We start from the raw sequence: 22,812 nt of genomic DNA, 5'->3' as shown, positions 1-22,812 counted from the left end.
GCAGACGGGGGGGCATTGGGGAAACGGCTTTCCGTACTTTCATCTGTGGTTACGGTTTTGGATTTTACGGCTTGTGGCACCGGGTCGCGACCTGCCGCGTATCCCCACATGGTGCTGTTTTGTGTCAGCGCACGCAATTTAAATCCTAGGTTTCCGCTTGGGGATATTACGACGTGAAGTCCATCGTGATCGGGGTGGGAACGTCGTTTTTTTCCTTGGGTTTGTGGTTGGGGGTCACCTGGCAGGCCGGACCGCACAGTGGGGTCCCAGGTCGCAGGCCCCTCGCAGTTGGCGCTTCTATTTTGCGCTCCTTGGTAGGGGTGTTTTTTTTTCCGCTTATGGCGGGGTCAAGTACACCACAAGCGTCCTCTCCCGTTTTCGTCACTCATGCAAATTTGTGAGGCCTGTCACCCGTCCAATGACGGTGCCCCAGGCACGAGCGGGTAACCTGCCCATGGTGGCGCGCCGGCGTTTTATGTCCGCTCACGCTGTACCGCTTCAGGTCCGGCGGAAGGTGGACGCAGAACCGGCTTGGGGCTCGTGTGGGCTCTATGCCATTTTTCCCTCTCTTCATGACTTGTGCATCTTCCCTGTGGGGTTGGTGCCCAAGGACCCCGGGCTAGTTCCGCCTTATCCTACATTTGTCTTATCCTCATGGGGGTTTCTTTTCATGCTCCGTTTCCGAGGCCGTGCGCAGGGTGAGTATTAGTCTTTTAGGGACTCTGCGTTTTGTTTCGTGAATATGGGCAGGGTACCTCCTTTTTTGGCTAACTTATACGTTCTGCAGGATGGTGTGATCCAAATCAGATCAAGCAGCTGGGGGTCGCTGGGTGTCCTTTGAGGCCCAGGAGGAGGTGGGTGTCTGCCCGCTGCGCCTGGCGCATGAGTATAGATGGGCCTCCGGGGGGGAGCGACCAGTTGCTGATACAGGCGCTCGCTGGTCCTCTCTCTAATTTACAGTTTGCTGCTGTGTTTGGGGTCGGTACCCATTCCTTGCGGTAGGAGGCGGCTGACCATGCGGCAGCCACAGGGTCCTCCACGGCTGCTGTTAAGGAGCTGGGCCGTTGGCGGTATACTTTTTAGGTCCTATTCCTTGGGGATTGGGGAGGCTGCCATGCGGCAGCCACAGGGTCCTCCACAGCAGCTATTCCAGAGCTGGGCCGTTGGAGATATACTTCTTAGGTCCTATTCCTTGCGTATTGGGGCGGCTGACCATGCGGCAGCCACAGGGTCCGCCACGGCGGCTATTCTTCGGCGGGCCGTTGGAGGTATACTTCTTAGGTCCTGTTCCTTGCGGATTGGGGAGGCTGCCATGCGGTGGCCATAGGGTCCTCCACGGCAGCTGTTCAGGAGCTGGGGCGTTGGAGGTATACCTCTTAGGTCCTATTCCTTGCGGATGGGGGTGGCTACCATGCGGCAGCCACAGGGTCCTCCACGGCAGCTATTCAGGAGGTGGGCCGTTGGAGGTATACTTCTTAGGTCCTATTCCTTGCGGATGGGGTGGCTACCGTGCGGCAGCCACAGGGTCCTCCACGGCAGCTATTCAGGGGGTGGTCCGTGAAGGTATGCTTATTATAAGTCTTTCTGCAAGTGGATAATGTTTAGTTGCGCCTGTTGCGCTTACCCAAAAAGTTGTTTACCCGTCAGTTTTTAAAAGGGTAGCGTTCACGAATCGAGGGTGTGAAGGGAATTTTAAAATTTTCCTCCGAGGGGGCCTACCGTAATTACAATTGGCTCATCAAAGGTCCACGGGAGGTTTTTTGAGTTTTCTCCTTCACTTGGGTTATTTCTGTTCTGTCACTTGGTTTTCCTATGTGATGTATGTCAGTGTGATAAGTTAGGGTGTTTTTCTTTTGCAGCCGTCGATGGTTTGAACAGGCGTGGCTGGTTGGCCACTCTTACGATTTTTGGGCGGCAGGGCATTCCTTGGCGCGTAGGACAGCTGATGTTTTGGTCAGGGTGGTTTGTAGGTTGGGTGTCCGTGGTTAAGGGATACTGAGGGGTATTTGTACAGCTCCTTTGCCACCGTGAGCATAGTTGGGGTCGTCCTGCCGGTATTGTCCTGCGTTTTGGGCGGCGCGGATAGGGGTCGCGTCGACGGCATCTACCTCAATTTGTTCATTAAGTCTGATTTCCTGGGCCACGTTGTCACTGGCCGGAGATCTGTTTTGGGTGGTCAATTAGTCCAGCGTTTTTTCATTGGAGGGGGCGGTGCGTTTCTCAGCTATTGAGAAAGCCCGCAAGATGGTAATTCCGCTGTTTCGTTGTTTGTTACAGCTTTAGTGGAGTGGTTGTCAGGCATCCTCTGCTTGTACTGCGTCAGCGGCAGTTCTACAAGGAGGATGTGGTTCGTCTTTCTCCAGCTGGAGTTTCGGGTTTTCTTAGATGGGGTTTTGGTCCTTTCCGTTAGCGATCTTGTTTTCCTTGTTTTCTTTGTTTGGATGGCGGGGCAGTTTGTTAAACCTTTGTGGCGGGAAGTCGCTACCAACCAGCGGTCAGATGGGCATAAGTGGTCATTGTGGGGCACCCTCTTTAGAAGGACGGCAGGTGTGTCCTTACCTTGCGGTTGGACATTTAGACGTTCCCCTGCAGGAACTGAACGTTTGCCAGAGATAAGAGTGGTGAGTCCTGCACAATGCGGGTTATGCAGGGAGGAGGCGGTGTTGTGGTTTAGTCCCCTCCTCAGTTTTTGTGTTTCAATCTAAATGACTGGAGCTGGTGTCTGGTAGCGACTTTTCCTTTGCCATCCTCCAATATAAAATCAATTCAATTACAATTATAGTTTAAAGAACAGGTCAGCGATCAATAAATATCGTCTGACCTTTAACTACAGCTAACCGTGTCCGTGTCGTTATTTTAGTGTGTCGTTATTTTAGTGGTAAGCTAGCTTAAAGAAGTGTTTATGTCAATCGCAATAAAATTATGGGCGCCTTATATATACAGGAGCTGCACACTGTATTCAGACATTCCTGCCCAGTGTAATATATACAGGAGCCGCACACTGTACTCAGACTTCTGCCCGGTGTAATATATACAGGAGCTGCACACTGTACTCATACATTCCTGCCCGGTGTAATATATACAGGAGCCGCACACTGTACTCAGACTTTCCTGCCCAGTGTAATATATACAGGAGCTGCACACTGTACTCAGACATTCCTGCCCAGTGTAATATATACAGGAGACGCACACTGTAGTCAGACATTCCTGCCCAGTGTAATATATACAGGAGCTGCACACTGTACTCAGACATTCCTGCCCAGTGTAATATATACAGGGCATTCCTGCCCAGTGTAATATATACAGGGCATTCCTGCCTGGTGTATTATATACAGGAGCTGTACATTGTACTCAGACATTCCTGCCCAGTGTAATGTATACAGGAGCTGCACACTGTACTCAGACCTTCCTGCCCAGTGTAATATATACAGGAGCCGCACACTGTACTCAGACCTTCCTGCCCAGTGTAATATATACAGGAGCCGCACACTGTACTCAGACATTCCTGCCCAGTGTAATATATACAGGAGCTGCACACTGTACTCAGACATTCCTGCCCAGTGTAATATATACAGGGCATTCCTGCCCAGTGTAATATATACAGGGCATTCCTGCCTGGTGTATTATATACAGGAGCTGTACATTGTACTCAGACATTCCTGCTCAGTGTAATATATACAGGAGCTGCACATTGTACTCAGACATTCCTGCTCAGTGTAATATATACAGGAGCTGCACACTGCACTCAGACATTCCTGCCCGGTGTAATATATACAGGGCATTCCTACCTGGAGTAATATATACAGGAGCTGCACACTGTACTCAGACATTCCTGCCCGGAGTAATATATACAGGAGCTGAACACTGTACTCAGACATTCCTGCCCGGAGTAATATATACAGGAGCTGCACACTGTACTCAGACATTCCTGCCCGGTGTAATATATACAGGAGCTGCACACTGTACTCAGACATTCCTGCCCAGTGTAATATATACAGGAGCTGCACACTGTACTCAGACATTCCTGCCCGGTGTAATATATACAGGAGCTGCACACTGTACTCAGACATTCCTGCCCAGTGTAATATATACAGGAGCGGCACACTGTACTCAGACATTCCTGCCCGGTGTAATATATACAGGAGCTGCACACTGTACTCAGACATTCCTGCCCGGAGTAATATATACAGGAGCTGCACACTGTACTCAGACATTCCTGCCCGGTGTAATATATACAGGAGCTGCACACTGTACTCAGACATTCCTGCCCAGTGTAATATATACAGGAGCTGCACACTGTACTCAGACATTCCTGCCCAGTGTAATATATACAGGAGCTGAACACTGTACTCAGACATTCCTGTCCAAGTGCAGATTACGGAGATGATGGGAGCAAGCATTACACTATTATACACACACAGCGTGACACTATTATACACACACGGTGTGACACTAATATACAGTACACACGGTGTGACACTTATATACACACAGTGTGACACTAATATACACACAGTGTGACACTATTATACACACACAGTGAGACACTATTATATACACACAGCGTGACACTGATATACACACAGTGTGACACTATTATACACACACAGCGTGACACTGATATACACACAGTGTGACACTATTATACACACACAGTGTGACACTATTATATACACACAGCGTGACACTGATATACACACAGTGTGACACTATTATACACACACAGCGTGACACTGATATACACAGTGTGACACTATTATACACACACAGTGTGACACTATTATATTCACACAGTGTGACACTAATATACACACGGTGTGACACTATTATACACGCACAGCGTGACACTAATATACACACGGTGTGACACTATTATATACACACAGTGTGACACTAATATACACACAGTGTGACACTATTATACACACACAGTGTGACACTATTATATACACACAGTGTGACACTAATATACACATGGTGTGACACTATTATACACACACAGCGTGACACTAATATACTCACAGTGTGACACTATTATATACACACAGCGTGACACTGATATACAGACGGTGTGACACTATTATGTACACACGGTGTGACACTATTATATACACACGACGTGACACTGTTATATACACACGGTGTGACACTATTCTATACACACGGTGTGACACTATTATATACACACAATGTTACACAGCATGTCATTATTACTGTATGTAGTGTGATATTATCATACACATACATTGTGACCTTGTTATACACACAGTGTCATTATTATACACGCACATTGTGTCATTATACACACACAGCGTGACATTATTATAAAAACTGTCATTATTACACACACACATCGTGTCATTATTATACACACACATCGTGTCATTATTATACACACACATCGTGTCATTATTATACACACACATCGTGTCATTATTATACACACACATTGTGTCATTATTATACACACATTGTGTCATTATTATACACACACATCGTGTCATTATAATACACACACACATCGTGTCATTATTATACACACACACATCGTGTCATTATTATACACACACACATCGTGTCATTATTATACACACACACATCGTGTCATTATTATACACACACACACACATCGTGTCATTATTTTACACACACACATCGTGTCATTATTTTACACACACACATCGTGTCATTATTTTACACACACACACATCGTGTCATTATTTTACACACACACACACACACACACACACACACACACACACACACAGCGTGACCTCATTATGTAACAGATGTGCTAGATTATATGTTAGACTCTGCAGTGGTCATATCCCGGTGTGACCCTCATTCTGTAGATTGTAGAGGTTACGGCTTGATATGAAGAACCTTTTTCCCTATAGAGTGTAAGCTTGCGAGCAGGGCCCTCCTACTGTACCTCTATGTCTGTCTGTCTTTGCCCAGTTTTGTTCTATAACTGGACTATGCTGCGCTATATAAGAAACTGCTAATAAATAAATCATTATCTCTACTTTCTTTACTGCTCCTCCAGAGACCGACGGCTCTGGCGAAGATTCTCGGGGTGTACAGAATAGGCTACAAAAATTCCCAGAATAACACCGAGAAGAAGTTGGATCTGCTGGTCATGGAAAATCTGTTTTACGGCAGAAAGATGACACAGGTAATGTATACAACATAGAGCGCCGTATTGCAGGAATAACCATCTGAATGCACCGGTCTGGTGCCGATCATTGGTGACCTGGCGATTTGGGTTTTTAGTGTAAGTAGACAATGGCACGTGTTTGTATTTGCCCGTATCAGGTCTTCGACCTAAAGGGTTCCTTGAGAAACCGGAACGTGAAAACGGAGACGGGAAAGGAGAGTTGCGATGTGGTCCTGTTGGATGAGAACTTGCTGAAGATGGTGCGCGACAACCCCTTATACATCCGGTCACACTGCAAGTCTGTCCTGCGTGCTTCCATCCACAGTGATTCCCACTTCCTCTCCAGCCACCTCATCATTGACTACTCTCTGCTGGTGGGACGCGATGACACCATGGACGAGCTCGTTGTCGGAATTATTGGTGAGTGACTATTGGTGCAGTCCGTTGTGTCTGGTTTTTTGGGATGTACAGTTATTCTGGTTCTATATAATTCTTTGTCCTAGGCGCGCACAATGCTTTCTGCACTGGACTACAATAAAACGTTACACTGTATCCTATAGTGATGCCCCTCTTAGCACTGCAGCTATAACGAGTCTTTAAGGCTGTTCATTTAATCCATTTAAAAAACACCAACTAAGAAATATAAAAGAAAGAAATACAGGTTGAGTATCCCATATCCAAATATTCCGAAATACGGAATATTCCGAAATACGGACTTTTTTGAGTGAGAGTGAAATAGTGAAACCTTTGTTTTTTGATGGCTCAATGTACACAAACTTTGTTTAATACACAAAGTTATTAAAAAATATTGTATTAAATGACCTTCAGGCTGTGTGTATAAGGTGTATATGAAACATAAATGAATTGTGTGAATGTATACACACTTTGTTTAATGCACAAAGTTATAAAAAATATTGGCTAAAATGACATTCAGGCTGTGTATATAAGGTGTATATGTAACATAAATGCATTCTGTGCTTAGATTTAGGTCCCATTACCATGATATCTCATTATGGTATGCAATTATTCCAAAATACGGAAAAATCCCATATCCAAAATACCTCTGGTCCCAAGCATTTTGGATAAGGGAGACTCAACCTGTATAGAGCTTGTTTATGCGGGCACAGATTCATATTCTTATCAAGAACAGAGGTGCGCGCACTGTAATTTATCAAACGTCTCTCCGATGTAATCTCGCTGTATGACATAAACACCTAAGTGCAGGAGCACACCGGAAAGCTCCGAAGCCAGATCCAGCACAATTCAGATCATGTGGAGTAGACTCTGCAACAAAATAAAATCTGTAGTATAAGGGTTCTTAGAGGGTTATTCACAGTTTTTAGCAAACCAAAAAAAAGTTAGCAATTGGGCAAAACCATGTGCACTGCAGGTGGGGCAGATGTAACATGTGCAGAGAGAGTTAGATTTGGGTGGGTTATATTGTTTCTGTGCAGGGTAAATACTAGCTGCTTTATTTTTACACTGCAATTTAGATTTCAGTTTGAACACCCCCCACCCAAATCTAACTCTCTCTGCACTTGTTACATCTGCCCCACCTGCAGTGCACATGCTTTTGCCCAATTGCTAACTCTTTTTGCTTTTCTAACAACTCTGAATAACCCCCTTAGTGCACATTTTGGTTAAATTGTGAACACTCATCTACCAATACAGGATCACCTTATTCAGAGGTGAATATGGCACTTTCCTGTGGGACCTGAAATACAGGGTGATTCAAAAGTCGCAGTACACGCTTTTGTTTCAAAAACTGTGCAGGAAAGGGGAAAACTGGAAACTCCAGTAAGGTATGGGTGAGGTGGGCTATCTTTTACGGTATGTACCGAACATGGGCACCATCTTGAAATCGGCCATCTTGAATCTAAGTTAGTGTTCCCATTTCCAGCACAGTTTTTGAAACAAAAGGGTGCACTGCGGCTTTTTTGAATCACCCCATATATACTAAGTGCTAAGACAAGAGTTTAATAATCCTCAATACGTGTCAGCAGCTTGATAGGAAGACTCTTTTACAAAACCCCAATAATTACAGAAGAAAGATGACAAAGCAGAAATCTGCGCTATGGGAGAGGCTAAAAGAAACTTTAAAGGGCGATCAAGCCCAAATCATAAAAAACATTTACCACATACTGCACATATAAATAAGAAATGTTCCATAGCAATATATAAAGTAATAAACTACTTGTACCAATTGCGTATAGGAAACAAAAAGGGGTGGCCCCTTTCCACCCGTGTATCCCTCTGCACACAAAATAATACTTGCAACAATACTTGAAAGCTGTATGGTAATAGAACGTAAGAGATATTTGTTGCATGCATTTGCAAATACATGGGAAGCTGCCGAGCCCCTTCACGGCTTCTCTGATTACCGGCAGTCCCTACACTGCATGAGAACAGTATATTGTAAGGCATCATGATAAAGACACATACAGAAATACACCCAAATTGAGGGCTAGCTTTCCAAGGAGCCACCCCTGGGATCCAGCACTAGAGGAACCAGCATGCCTTCCAAATGCTGGTCCCATACTGAATTTATAATTTACATTACCATATAGTTTTCAAGTATTATTGCAAGTAAAATTTAGTGTGGACACCTGGAAAGACCCCCCCCCCCCCCCCCCCCTTTGTTTCCGGTTTGCTGTGACCCCTCCCTTTCATGCACTTGATAAGTGTTGCCAGACTGATTGAGCAGCTTCCACTGTGTTACCAATTGCATATAAAACAGAAATACATAAACCCAAACCGCGGGGGTACGGGAGTCCAGATCTTGAATATATCTATTTGTAAAATATTCATGAAAATGAATCCAAGAGTCCCAAATGGTGTCATTGCACGGTTAGTAGATATTGGCTAATAGTAGCAGTGGTGTTAGGCATTAGGGCACCATGTAATATCTCTGTCTGCCTTTTCAGTCTATACACAGAAGTCTCCCATGGTTAAGCAGCTCCGCCGCCAATCTATTGTACAGTGGACGGGACTGGTGTCCATGCAGGACGGACAGGCTTGAACTTGTGTCTTAGCAGCAAATATATATAAACAGTCCATTGCACTACTATGCAGAAAGTGCCTTAAATAGTAGGAAAGTATCCAGACTACGGCTCAGCTGCCGATTACTCAATCGGCTGATGCGTTTCGTCTATATTATAGACATTTCCCAAAGCAGTGAAAGTCTGTAACTAAGACAAAACATTTTAATTATGTTTATACGGTAATTGTCATTAATGTTTTAAAGACTGGAGCTTCATTTCATTTGAAAGTTACTTTTAGCCCCTCCCACAGCACTTTTACTCTGCTGGGAGATGGCAGGAGAAAAAACTGGTTTGTATTAGCAGCATGCCCTTCTGGTGTCCTTCAGCGTGCCCTTCTGGTGTCCTTGTAGAGTCCTCTGATCTCTCCGATATAAGTTTGCTGTTATTTCTGTTTGTCTAAATGAAACCTGTCAGGGCATTATAAATATGTATGTGGTGAATAGGAATTGACCATCGCCGCGATGTGATATTTAATTACTCTGCATTATTCTGATCTGCACTCTAATGAAAAACTTGTATGGCTTTAAGTGTTCCACTTCACATTATTAATGGGAACAAGCACATACCTGACCGGAATCCCAAGTGACTGAGAATTGCTCGGTGTAATAAGGCCGGATAGGCAGTGAGATCTCACACAGTAGCGCAGAATTATCTATCGGTTGGTAACAAAATCCATTTTCTATGCTCCAGATGATTCTTAGGATCGCATTTTATTGATGAGACCAAAATAATCCTTTACTCTAAGTAACGTGCTTCTCTCATTACAGTACATTCTGCTACACACGTCCAAAGCACAGCCTGATGGTGGTGTTTTTTATTTTTATTTGAAGCTTGTATTGCTTATATAATGTGACGCCTGTAGTGTTGGCCCTGCACATTATATACTAACTGATCAAGAGCTTCTTTCCTTGTCAGTACTGAGAAACCACCTTGATGTACCCCACACATGCAAATTATTAAGCCCTGAGGGATATGTACAGGGCCGTCTTAACAGCAGTGTAGGCCCCTGGGCACAGCAATACACTGGGGCCCCTACCCATCCTCCAGTGGCAGGGGTGGGGGGTGCTATCAGCGGCAGCTTTGGTGTCCTGTGGGCGGTAGGGGGTGTTCTATCTTCCGCTCAGAGTGTAGGACCTGGAGCAGTAATTTCTGCTAGTTACTCCCTACTGCACAGATGGTGGGAGATGGGGTGGCAGGGGGAACACTGAACTGTAGAAGGGGGCATTGGGCTGAATGAAGGACACATGACTTCCAGGGTGGTAGGGGGTGTTTAATACGCAGGGGAGGGGTGGATAGTGGAGTGGGATTAATATTCATTTTCCAGTGTGAGGGCAGCTTGCTTGACTGCAGATATCACAAGTTCCAGGAAATAGATTTCTTAGGTATAAAAAAAAAAAAACCTAGAGAGTCCCACCTTTCAGGAGGTACTGGGGACTCCTTTCAGGAGGTACTGGGGGCAACTTGGGGACACCTTTCAGGAGGTAATGGGGACTCCTTTCAGGAGGTACTGGGTGCAACTTGGGGACACCTTTCAGGAGGTACTGGGGACATTTTTCAGGAGGTACTGGGGACTCCTTTCAGGAGGTACTGGGGGCAACTTGGGGACACCTTTCAGGAGGTACTGGGGACACCTTTCAGGAGGTACTGGGGACTCCTTTCAGGAGGTACTGGGGGCAACTTGGGGACACCTTTCAGGAGGTACTGGGGACATTTTTCAGGAGGTGCTGGGGACACCTTTCGGGAGGTGCTGGGGACACCTTTCGGGAGGTGCTGGGGACACCTTTCGGGAGGTGCTGGGGACACCTTTCAGGAGGTACTGGGGACTTGTGGAGTTCAGGAGCCGGAACAATCCCCCAACGAAAATATAAACCTGTATACCAGGCGTGTGGAGCTGGAGCAGGGACCGGCTGCTGGAGGGCTGATATCTCTGACAGCTTGTCTCTACGATGTCCAGAACCAGTGTCCACCGAAAGGGGAGAGTCCCAGCTTTTGGAGTATACCCTCAGAAAAACTCTATATTAGACAGAGATAAAAATACTAGTATCTCGGGTTCTATTTATAAATATTATATATAATATATATATAATTTTATTTTATTTTTTATTTTCTTTATGCTATTTTGCTGAATCTGAATTTCTTACTATCTACTAACAGATTACATTCGCACATTTACTTGGGACAAGAAGCTGGAAATGGTGGTCAAGTCTACTGGTATCTTGGGTGGCCAAGGTAAGTTTTCCAGTTGCAGCACTTGTTTTGCGACAATAGTATCCCATCTGAACATGTATTTCCATATCTCCTCTTTTAAATAATCGTTCGCATCCGTTTCTGTCCTTTTGGAGTTTACAATCTACATTCTCTGCCAGACGCACATACATTTGTGAAAGCAGCCAATTTTGGACTTTAGGGGTGAGATCCCGGCGTTCAAGTTTGAAAGCCACAGAAACCCAGGGAGAACACACAAACTCCACACCACTCTATAATTAAACCCCTGGCCCTAGCGCTGCAAGGCTGTGTGGCTTATTCACACTCTCGCCGAACATTCTGACTCAACATCTAATTTACGTGCTATACGTGTTATTAGATGCTCTGCGTGACTTCTCTGGGACTTGTTGTGTCTAAGAGAAAAACAGCGCCTGAATTATTCATGAGAAATATATTGTGTGTGTAAGTTTAGAATGGTGTGTTTATCCCAGAGGTCCACGAAATGCTGCAATTAGTTGAATGCACGAACTCTGTTTATAGCTCACGTTTTTTAATCCAGACAACCTGAGCTGGTGGCTGTTATGTAAATGCAGTAATATTGGGGGTCATTCCGAGTTGTTCGCTCGCAAGCTGCTTTTAGCAGCTTTGCACACGCTAAGCCGCCGCCTACTGGGAGTGAATCTTAGCTTATCAAAATTGCGAACTAAAGATTAGCAGAATTGCGTATAGACACTTCTTAGCAGTTTCTGAGTAGCTCCAGACTTACTCTGCCAGTGCGATCAGTTCAGTGCTTGTCGTTCCTGGTTTGACGTCACAAACACACCCAGCGTTCGCCCAGACACTCCTCAGTTTCTCCAGCCACTCCCGCGTTTTTCCCAGAAACGGTAGCGTTTTTTCACACACACCCATAAAACGGCCAGTTTCCGCCCAGAAACACCCACTTCCTGTCAATCACATTACGATCACCAGAACGAAGAAAAAACCTTACAATGCCGTGAGTAAAATACCTAACTGCATAGCAAATTTACTTGGCGCAGTCGCACTGCGGACATTGCGCATGCGCATTAGCGACTAATCGCTCCGTTGCGAAAAATAAATAACGAGCGAACAACTCGGAATGACCCCCATTGCTCTAACGAGTTAGCATGGCTACAGAATAGATTGTGACGCGTCTTCTGTGTCGCTGCAGCCCTCCGTGTCACAGCCGGTTCATTATGTGCACACGCGAGTATGTTGAATGACCCCTGGGGTGCTGTCGCTGCTGTGCGGGGCAGAAACTCAAGGAGCACAAATATCTTTCTCTCGTCAGCTGCAGTCCTAGTCTAGCTTTCGTCATGGCTGAACAGCTTGAGACAACTTTCTGATCTGCTATCAATGTCAGGAGCCAGGGTACGCGCATCTGCTCAGTTGTTGGATAATTATGGGATACCCCAGGCTGCAGTGGCATACAGAGGACCTCTCCTTCCAGACTGTTGGAATAGGCTTCTGAACTCTGCAAATAATACAGTGCTATTTAAAGTCGTTCCATCCATGTTGGGACTTATTCAGAGTCAGTCTGGAACTTCTACACAGTTTGCAAATTGGTGGCGACTGTCTCCCTTTCAACAGCTATAAATATAAGTGCAGGCCCCAATTAGTGCAATATTGAACACTGATATATCGGATGTATAAAGACTAGGGTGGTCATTCCGAGTTGATCGCTCGCTAGCAGTTTTTAGTTTTTAGCAGCTGTGCAAACGCTATGCCGCCTCCCACTGGGAGTGTATTTTAGCTTAGCAGAAGTGCGAACGAAAGGATCGCAGAGCGGCTACAAAGTTGTTTTTTTTGTGCAGTTTCAGAGTAACTCAAAACCTACTCAGCGCTTGCGATCACTTCAGACTGTTCATTTCCTGTTTTGACGTCACAAACCCGCCCTGCGTTCGCCCAGTCAAGCCTGTGTTTTTCCTGGCACGCCTGCGTTTTTTCGAACACTCCCTGAAAACGGTCAGTTGACACCCAGAAACGCCCACTTCCTGTCAATCATTCTGCGGCCAGCAGTGCGACTGAAAAGCTGCGCTAGACCTTGTGTGAAACTACATTGTACGTTGTAATAGTACATCGCGCGTGCGCATTGCGCCGCATATGTGCCTTTTTTTTGCCTCATTGCTGCACAGCGAACAAATGCAGCTAGCGATCAACTCGAAATTACCACCTAGGTCACCACCCAATGACAACCCGGTGGGGGAGGGAGACCTTGGAGTATTAGCAGATTTCCCACGAGGCACGTGCCTAGGGGAGGCACTTGCTGGGGGGCAGGACAACTGGCTGATAAGGGCCAGATAAATTCTTTTTTTTTCTCGTCACTACAATTTATATATTTTGATATTAATTTGCCAAATGATGGAGGTAAAACAATGGCCATCAAATTGTGGTCCATAAGTTGGTAGTAGGGTGAGGTTGGGGCTGCGTTGGTGGTCTCGAGGCATCCGGACTGGCACATGAAATGAAGGGGGCAATGACGTTATGAAGGGGGTGCGGTGGGTGGCACCCTATAGTGTGCCTAGGGGCGGCCTGACCCCTAAATTCGTCCCTGCCTTGGAGTACAACCCAGCTTTCTCTACTCTACGCATTGAAGAACAAAGGTAGTACATTGGAACTTGAAGCTGGAGGATGGTTTTGTCTTGAATACTAGTTCCTGGGATTGTGGCTGGATCCATAGTTCCGACGTCATCCATGCTGAGGGGATAGAGTAGCGATCGGTATTGGGAGTGTTTTCATGGCACACATTGGAATTATTGATCTTACTATAGCAATATTAGATGTCGTTGCCAGTCAGCTCTCATGTTATTCCACACCAGCATCTGCAGGAGAAGATGGGAGGATTGTGAATGTCGAAGTTATGTTCCGTATGTTGACGTAATGACTACATACTCTTATTGAACTAAAAATGATTATAATATTTTGCTTAAAAAATAAAAATAAAAAAGTTCCAGTTGATGAATAAAGTTGGATTGTATCTGGAAAGGAGGACAGACGGAAACGCCGCCCCAGGATGAATTCCCCGGATGACTCTGTGGTCTGATCTATAATTAATTTTTATTTTTTTTAACATTAATAGTGCGTAGAAGCTTTATTGGTAATATGGACAGCAATAGAGGACTCTGGGTTTGTATCCAGCTGGACTATGGGGGTCATTCCGAGTTGATCGCTCGCTAGCAGTTTTTAGCAGCCGTGCAAACGCTATGCCGCCGCCCACTGGGAGTGTATTTTAGCTTAGCAGAAGTGCGAATGAAAGGATCGCAGAGCGGCTACAAAGTTTTTTTTTGTGTGCAGTTTTAGAGTAGCTCAAAACCTACTCAGCGCTTGCGATGACTACAGACTGTTCAGTTCCTGTTTTGACGTCACAAACACGCCCTGCGTTCGCCCAGCCACGCCTGCATTTTTCCTGGCACGCCTGCGTTTTTCCGAACACTCCCTGTAAACGGTCAGTTGACACCCAGAAACGCCCTCTTCATGTCAATCACTCTGCGGTCAGCAGTGCGACTGAAAAGCTTCGCTAGACCCTGTGTGAAACTACATCGTTTGTTGTAATAGTACGTCGCGCGTGCGCACTGCGCCACATGCACAGAAGTGCAGTTTTTTTGCCTGATCGCTGCACAGCGAACGAATGCAGCTAGCGATCAACTCGGAATGACCACCTATGTTAGCAACATAACAAAGCTCAATACAGAACTTGGGAGACAGCACTACTGCAGTGAGAGTGCTTTGTAAATGCACCGTTCCGCCCCGAGATTATTTTGCCGCAACTTTGCTGACGCGCTGTTTCCATGTGACGTATAGGGGGAAATCCAATCAGTGAAAAGCAGTTCAATTAAATATCATTTTCCCTGCACAGTAAATCGGGGTTTAATGCGCACTAACCCACTGATTTAGTGTAAACCATGGATTTGCGCTCGTGTTAAACCCTCTTCTCGCGGACTTTTCCATGCAGCTCCTGAAGCAGCGAGGGAAGGTCCACCTCTGTAGTTTAATGCTGGGGGTAAACCCCGCTGATTGACTCATCTTTGCGGCTAATTATGAGCCGGGTAAACTCAGCGGCTAATTGGATTCTCCCCATAGGGCCTGATTCCGAGTCTGTCGCAGTATCGATAACGCACACAGTTGGCCATTGTTTTAGAGTGAGAATCAGGCCAATAACGCACTACACTCATTTGCTGGGCAAGAGTAGGACTAGAGAAAGTTCCAGATGTTCAACAAAATGCTCTGAAGTTTGTTTAGAAGCGATGTGTGTCCCTGTAGGCAGAAAACGTCCGGTGCTGACCCTGCATGCAGATAGATAGGCAGCCGCATCGCTCTGCTTCTGTCTGAGCTCCATTTACCACTCTCCGCCTCTGCTTCACAGCGTTGGCCGACCTCGCTGAACAGTCCCCGGTGTATGCAGCAGCTAGATCTGGCCAAGTTGGCAGCCGTTACCAGGGCTTAACGATGAGCTCAGCCCATATGTCCTCAGTAATGCAGCGGATACACCTTATTAACGCTTTATAGTCTGGAGGGAACTCACAGCTCTGCTTACTGTAGTATGGTAATGCGTTAGCTTGTCCAGGTTCACAGCGCTCATTGTACTTTATCTTCAGTGCTGACTGCACACAATGCCGGGAATATGAGCAGAGCACTGAGTATATCAGCTCAGACTATTCCTGTGTATCCAGGGCTAGGCCAGCATATACCTATATACAATGCATGCTGTCTGATGCACCTGTACGTAGCTGGTGTGCTGTCTGATGCACCTGTACGTAGCTGGTGTGCTGTCTGATGCACCTGTACGTAGCTGGTGTGCTGTCTGATGCACCTGTACGTAGCTGGTGTGCTGTCTCATGCACCTGTACATAGCTGGTGTGCTTTCTCATGCACCTGTACATAGCTGGTGTGCTGTCTGATGCTCCTGTACGTAGCTGGTGTGCTGTCTGATGCACCTGTACATAGCTGGTGTGCTGTCTGATGCACCTGTACATAGCTGGTGTGCTGTCTGATGCACCTGTACATAGCTGGTGTGCTGTCTGATGCACCTGTACATAGCTGGTGTGCTGTCTGATACACCTGTACATAGCTGGTGTGCTGTCTGATGCACCTGTACATAGCTGGCGTGTGTGTGATGCACCTGTACATAGCTGGTGTGCTGTCTGATGCACCTGTTCATAGCTGGTGTGCTGTCTGATGCACCTGTACATAGCTGGCGTGCTGTCTGATACACCTGTACATAGCTGGTGTGCTGTCTGATACACCTGTACATAGCTGGTGTGCTGTCTGATGCACCTGTACATAGCTGGTGTGCTGTCTGATGCACCTGTACATAGCTGGTGTGCTGTCTGATGCACCTGTACGTAGCTGGTGTGCTGTCTGATGCACCTGTACATAGCTGGTGTGCTGTCTGATGCACCTGTACATAGCTGGTGTGCTGTCTGATGCACCTGTACATAGCTGGTGTGCTGTCTGATGCACCTGTACATAGCTGGTGTGCTGTCTGATGCACCTGTACATAGCTGGTGTGCTGTCTCATGCACCTGTACATAGCTGGTGTGCTGTCTCATGCACCTGTACATAGCTGGTGTGCTGTCTCATGCACCTGTACATAGCTGGTGTGCTGTCTGATACACCTGTACATAGCTGGTGTGCTGTCTGATGCACCTGTACATAGCTGGTGTGCTGTCTGATGCACCTGTACATAGCTGGCGTGCTGTCTGATACACCTGTACGTAGCTGGTGTGCTGTGTGATACACCTGTACATAGCTGGTGTGCTGTGTGATACACCTGTTCATAGCTGGCGTGTGTGTGATGCACCTGTACATAGCTGGTGTGCTGTCTGATACACCTGTACATAGCTGGTGTGCTGTCTGATGCACCTGTACATAGCTGGCGTGTGTGTGATGCACCTGTACATAGCTGGTGTGCTGTCTGATGCACCTGTTCATAGCTGGTGTGCTGTCTGATGCACCTGTACATAGCTGGCGTGCTGTCTGATGCACCTGTACATAGCTGGCGTGTGTGTGATGCACCTGTACATAGCTGGTGTGCTGTCTGATGCACCTGTTCATAGCTGGTGTGCTGTCTGATGCACCTGTACATAGCTGGCGTGCTGTCTGATACACCTGTACATAGCTGGTGTGCTGTCTGATACACCTGTACATAGCTGGTGTGCTGTCTGATACACCTGTACATAGCTGGTGTGCTGTCTGATGCACCTGTACATAGCTGGTGTGCTGTCTGATGCACCTGTACGTAGCTGGTGTGCTGTCTGATGCACCTGTACGTAGCTGGTGTGCTGTCTGATGCACCTGTACGTAGCTGGTGTGCTGTCTGATGCACCTGTACGTAGCTGGTGTGCTGTCTGATGCACCTGTACATAGCTGGTGTGCTGTCTGATGCACCTGTACGTAGCTGGTGTGCTGTCTGATGCACCTGTACGTAGCTGGTGTGCTGTCTGATGCACCTGTACATAGCTGGTGTGCTGTGTGATGCACCTGTACATAGCTGGTGTGCTGTGTGATGCACCTGTATGTAGCTGGCGTGCTGTCTGATGCACCTGTATGTAGCTGGTGTGCTGTCTCATGCACCTGTACATAGCTGGTGTGCTGTCTGATGCACCTGTACGTAGCTGGCGTGCTGTGTGATGCACCTGTACGTAGCTGCCATGCTGTCTGATGCACCTGTACGTAGCTGGCGTGCTGTCTGATGCACCTGTACATAGCTGGCGTGATGTGTGATGCACCTGTACATAGCTGGCGTGCTGTCTGATGCACCTGTACATAGCTGGCATGCTGTCTGATGCACCTGTACGTAGCTGGTGTGCTGTCTAATGCACCTGTACGTAGCTGGTGTGCTGTCTGATGCACCTGTACATAGCTGGTGTGCTGTTTGATGCACCTGTATGTAGCTGGCGTGCTGTCTGATGCACCTGTACATAGCTGGTGTGCTGTCTCATGCACCTGTACATAGCTGGTGTGCTGTCTCATGCACCTGTACGTAGCTGGCGTGCTGTGTGATGCACCTGTACGTAGCTGCCATGCTGTCTGATGCACCTGTACGTAGCTGGCGTGCTGTCTGATGCACCTGTACGTAGCTGGCGTGCTGTCTGATGCACCTGTACATAGCTGGCGTGATGTGTGATGCACCTGTACGTAGCTGACGTGCTCTGTGATGCACCTGTACATAGCTGGCGTGATGTCTGATGCACCTGTACGTAGCTGGCGTGCTGTGTGATGCACCTGTACGTAGCTGGCGTGCTGTCTGATGCACCTGTACGTAGCTGGCGTGCTCTGTGATGCACCTGTACATAGCTGGCGTGCTGTCTGATGCACCTGTACGTAGCTGGTGTGCTGTCTGATGCACCTGTACGTAGCTGGCGTGCTGTCTGATACACTTGTACATAGCTGGTGTGCTGTCTCATGCACCTGTACATAGCTGGTGTGCTTTCTCATGCACCTGTACATAGCTGGTGTGCTGTTTGATGCACCTGTATGTAGCTGGCGTGCTGTCTGATGCACCTGTACATAGCTGGTGTGCTGTCTCATGCACCTGTACATAGCTGGTGTGCTGTCTCATGCACCTGTACGTAGCTGGCGTGCTGTGTGATGCACCTGTACGTAGCTGCCATGCTGTCTGATGCACCTGTACGTAGCTGGCGTGCTGTCTGATGCACCTGTACGTAGCTGGCGTGCTGTCTGATGCACCTGTACATAGCTGGCGTGATGTGTGATGCACCTGTACGTAGCTGACGTGCTCTGTGATGCACCTGTACATAGCTGGCGTGATGTCTGATGCACCTGTACGTAGCTGGCGTGCTGTGTGATGCACCTGTACGTAGCTGGCGTGCTGTCTGATGCACCTGTACGTAGCTGGCGTGCTCTGTGATGCACCTGTACATAGCTGGCGTGCTGTCTGATGCACCTGTACGTAGCTGGTGTGCTGTCTGATGCACCTGTATGTAGCTGGCGTGCTGTCTGATACACTTGTACATAGCTGGTGTGCTGTCTCATGCACCTGTACATAGCTGGTGTGCTTTCTCATGCACCTGTACATAGCTGGTGTGCTGTCTGATGCACCTGTACGTAGCTGCCATGCTGTCTGATGCACCTGTACGTAGCTGGCGTGCTGTGTGATGCACCTGTACATAGCTGGTGTGCTGTCTGATGCACCTGTACATAGCTGGTGTGCTGTCTGATGCACCTGTACATAGCTGGCGTGTGTGTGATGCACCTGTACATAGCTGGTGTGCTGTCTGATGCACCTGTACATAGCTGGCGTGTGTGTGATGCACCTGTACATAGCTGGTGTGCTGTCTGATGCACCTGTATGTAGCTGGCGTGCTGTCTGATACACCTGTACATAGCTGGTGTGCTGTCTCATGCACCTGTACATAGCTGGTGTGCTGTCTGATGCACCTGTACGTAGCTGGCATGCTGTCTGATGCACCTGTACATAGCTGGTGTGCTGTCTCATGCACCTGTACATAGCTGGCGTGCTGTGTGATGCACCTGTACGTAGCTGGCGTGCTGTCTGATGCACCTGTACGTAGCTGGCGTGCTGTCTGATGCACCTGTACGTAGCTGGCGTGCTGTGTGATGCACCTGTACGTAGCTGGTGTGCTGTCTGATGCACCTGTACGTAGCTGGTGTGCTGTCTGATGCACCTGTACGTAGCTGGTGTGCTGTCTGATGCACCTGTACGTAGCTGGCGTGCTGTCTGATGCACCTGTACGTAGCTGGCGTGCTGTGTGATGCACCTGTACGTAGCTGGTGTGCTGTCTGATGCACCTGTACATAGCTGGCGTGCTGTCTGATGCACCTGTACGTAGCTGGTGTGCTGTCTGATGCTCCTGTACGTAGCTGGTGTGCTGTCTGATGCTCCTGTACATAGCTGGCGTGCTGTCTGATGCACCTGTACGTAGCTGCCGTGCTGTCTGATGCACCTGTACGTAGCTGCCGTGCTGTCTGATGCACCTGTACGTAGCTGGCGTGCTCTGTGATGCACCTGTACATAGCTGGCGTGCTGTCTGATGCACCTGTACGTAGCTGGTGTGCTGTCTGATGCACCTGTATGTAGCTGGCGTGCTGTCTGATACACTTGTACATAGCTGGTGTGCTGTCTCATGCACCTGTACATAGCTGGTGTGCTTTCTCATGCACCTGTACATAGCTGGTGTGCTGTCTGATGCACCTGTACGTAGCTGCCATGCTGTCTGATGCACCTGTACGTAGCTGGCGTGCTGTGTGATGCACCTGTACATAGCTGGTGTGCTGTCTGATGCACCTGTACATAGCTGGTGTGCTGTCTGATGCACCTGTACATAGCTGGCGTGTGTGTGATGCACCTGTACATAGCTGGTGTGCTGTCTGATGCACCTGTACATAGCTGGCGTGTGTGTGATGCACCTGTACATAGCTGGTGTGCTGTCTGATGCACCTGTATGTAGCTGGCGTGCTGTCTGATACACCTGTACATAGCTGGTGTGCTGTCTCATGCACCTGTACATAGCTGGTGTGCTGTCTGATGCACCTGTACGTAGCTGGCATGCTGTCTGATGCACCTGTACATAGCTGGTGTGCTGTCTCATGCACCTGTACATAGCTGGCGTGCTGTGTGATGCACCTGTACGTAGCTGGCGTGCTGTCTGATGCACCTGTACGTAGCTGGCGTCCTGTCTGATGCACCTGTACGTAGCTGGCGTGCTGTGTGATGCACCTGTACGTAGCTGGTGTGCTGTCTGATGCACCTGTACGTAGCTGGTGTGCTGTCTGATGCACCTGTACGTAGCTGGTGTGCTGTCTGATGCACCTGTACGTAGCTGGTGTGCTGTCTGATGCTCCTGTACATAGCTGGCGTGCTGTCTGATGCACCTGTACGTAGCTGCCGTGCTGTCTGATGCACCTGTACGTAGCTGCCGTGCTGTCTGATGCACCTGTACGTAGCTGCCGTGCTGTCTGATGCACCTGTACGTAGCTGCCGTGCTGTCTGATGCACCTGTACGTAGCTGGTGTGCTGTCTGATGCACCTGTACGTAGCTGCTGTGCTGTCTGATGCACCTGTACATAGCTGGCGTGCTGTGTGATGCACCTGTACGTAGCTGGCGTGCTGTCTGATGCACCTGTACGTAGCTGGCGTGCTGTCTGATGCACCTGTACGTAGCTGGCGTGCTGTGTGATGCACCTGTACGTAGCTGGTGTGCTGTCTGATGCACCTGTAGGTAGCTGGTGTGCTGTCTGATGCACTTGTACGTAGCTGGTGTGCTGTCTGATGCACCTGTACGTAGCTGGCGTGCTGTGTGATGCACCTGTACGTAGCTGGCGTGCTGTCTGATGCTCCTGTACATAGCTGGCGTGCTGTCTGATGCACCTGTACGTAGCTGCCGTGCTGTCTGATGCACCTGTACGTAGCTGCCGTGCTGTCTGATGCACCTGTACGTAGCTGCCGTGCTGTCTGATGCACCTGTACGTAGCTGCCGTGCTGTCTGATGCACCTGTACGTAGCTGGTGTGCTGTCTGATGCACCTGTACGTAGCTGCTGTGCTGTCTGATGCACCTGTACGTAGCTGGCGTGCTGTCTGATGCACCTGTACGTAGCTGGCGTGCTGTGTGATGCACCTGTACGTAGCTGGTGTGCTGTCTGATGCACCTGTACGTAGCTGGTGTGCTGTCTGATGCACCTGTACGTAGCTGGTGTGCTGTCTGATGCACCTGTACGTAACTGGTGTGCTGTCTGATGCACCTGTACGTAGCTGGTGTGCTGTCTGATGCACCTGTACGTAGCTGGTGTGCTGTCTGATGCACCTGTACGTAGCTGGTGTGCTGTCTGATGCACCTGTACGTAGCTGGTGTGCTGTCTGATGCTCCTGTACGTAGCTGGCGTGCTGTCTGATGCACCTGTACGTAGCTGCCGTGCTGTCTGATGCACCTGTACGTAGCTGCCGTGCTGTCTGATGCACCTGTACGTAGCTGCCGTGCTGTCTGATGCACCTGTACGTAGCTGCCGTGCTGTCTGATGCACCTGTACGTAGCTGCCGTGCTGTCTGATGCACCTGTACGTAGCTGGTGTGCTGTCTGATACACCTGTACATAGCTGGTGTGCTGTCTGATACACCTGTACATAGCTGGTGTGCTGTCTGATACACCTGAACATAGCTGGTGTGCTGTCTGATACACCTGTACATAGCTGGTGTGCTGTCTGATGCACCTGTACGTAGCTGGTGTGCTGTCTGATGCACCTGTACGTAGCTGGCGTGCTGTCTGATGCACCTGTACGTAGCTGGCGTGCTGTGTGATGCACCTGTACGTAGCTGGTGTGCTGTCTGATGCACCTGTACGTAGCTGGCGTGCTGTCTGATGCACCTGTACATAGCTGGTGTGCTGTCTCATGCACCTGTACATAGCTGGTGT

General features: G+C 48.2%; 1 protein-coding gene across 3 annotated transcripts in view; it reads left to right on the top strand.

Annotated features, from left to right (window-relative positions):
* PIKFYVE (phosphoinositide kinase, FYVE-type zinc finger containing) overlaps positions 1-22,812 on the top strand; it is a 290,094-nt gene that overhangs the window by 241,563 nt on the left and 25,719 nt on the right. For all 3 annotated transcript variants that reach the window (XM_063932710.1, XM_063932709.1, XM_063932708.1), the window contains 3 exons: positions 6,047-6,175; positions 6,316-6,577; positions 11,353-11,427. In XM_063932710.1, coding sequence (XP_063788780.1) covers positions 6,047-6,175; positions 6,316-6,577; positions 11,353-11,427 — 466 coding nt within the window. The remainder of the gene's footprint in view (positions 1-6,046; positions 6,176-6,315; positions 6,578-11,352; positions 11,428-22,812) is intronic.

The sequence above is a fragment of the Pseudophryne corroboree genome, chromosome 7 (genome assembly GCF_028390025.1).
Source record: "Pseudophryne corroboree isolate aPseCor3 chromosome 7, aPseCor3.hap2, whole genome shotgun sequence".
NCBI classification, from domain to species: Eukaryota; Metazoa; Chordata; class Amphibia; order Anura; family Myobatrachidae; genus Pseudophryne; species Pseudophryne corroboree.
This window is presented reverse-complemented; position numbering and strand designations above follow the sequence as displayed.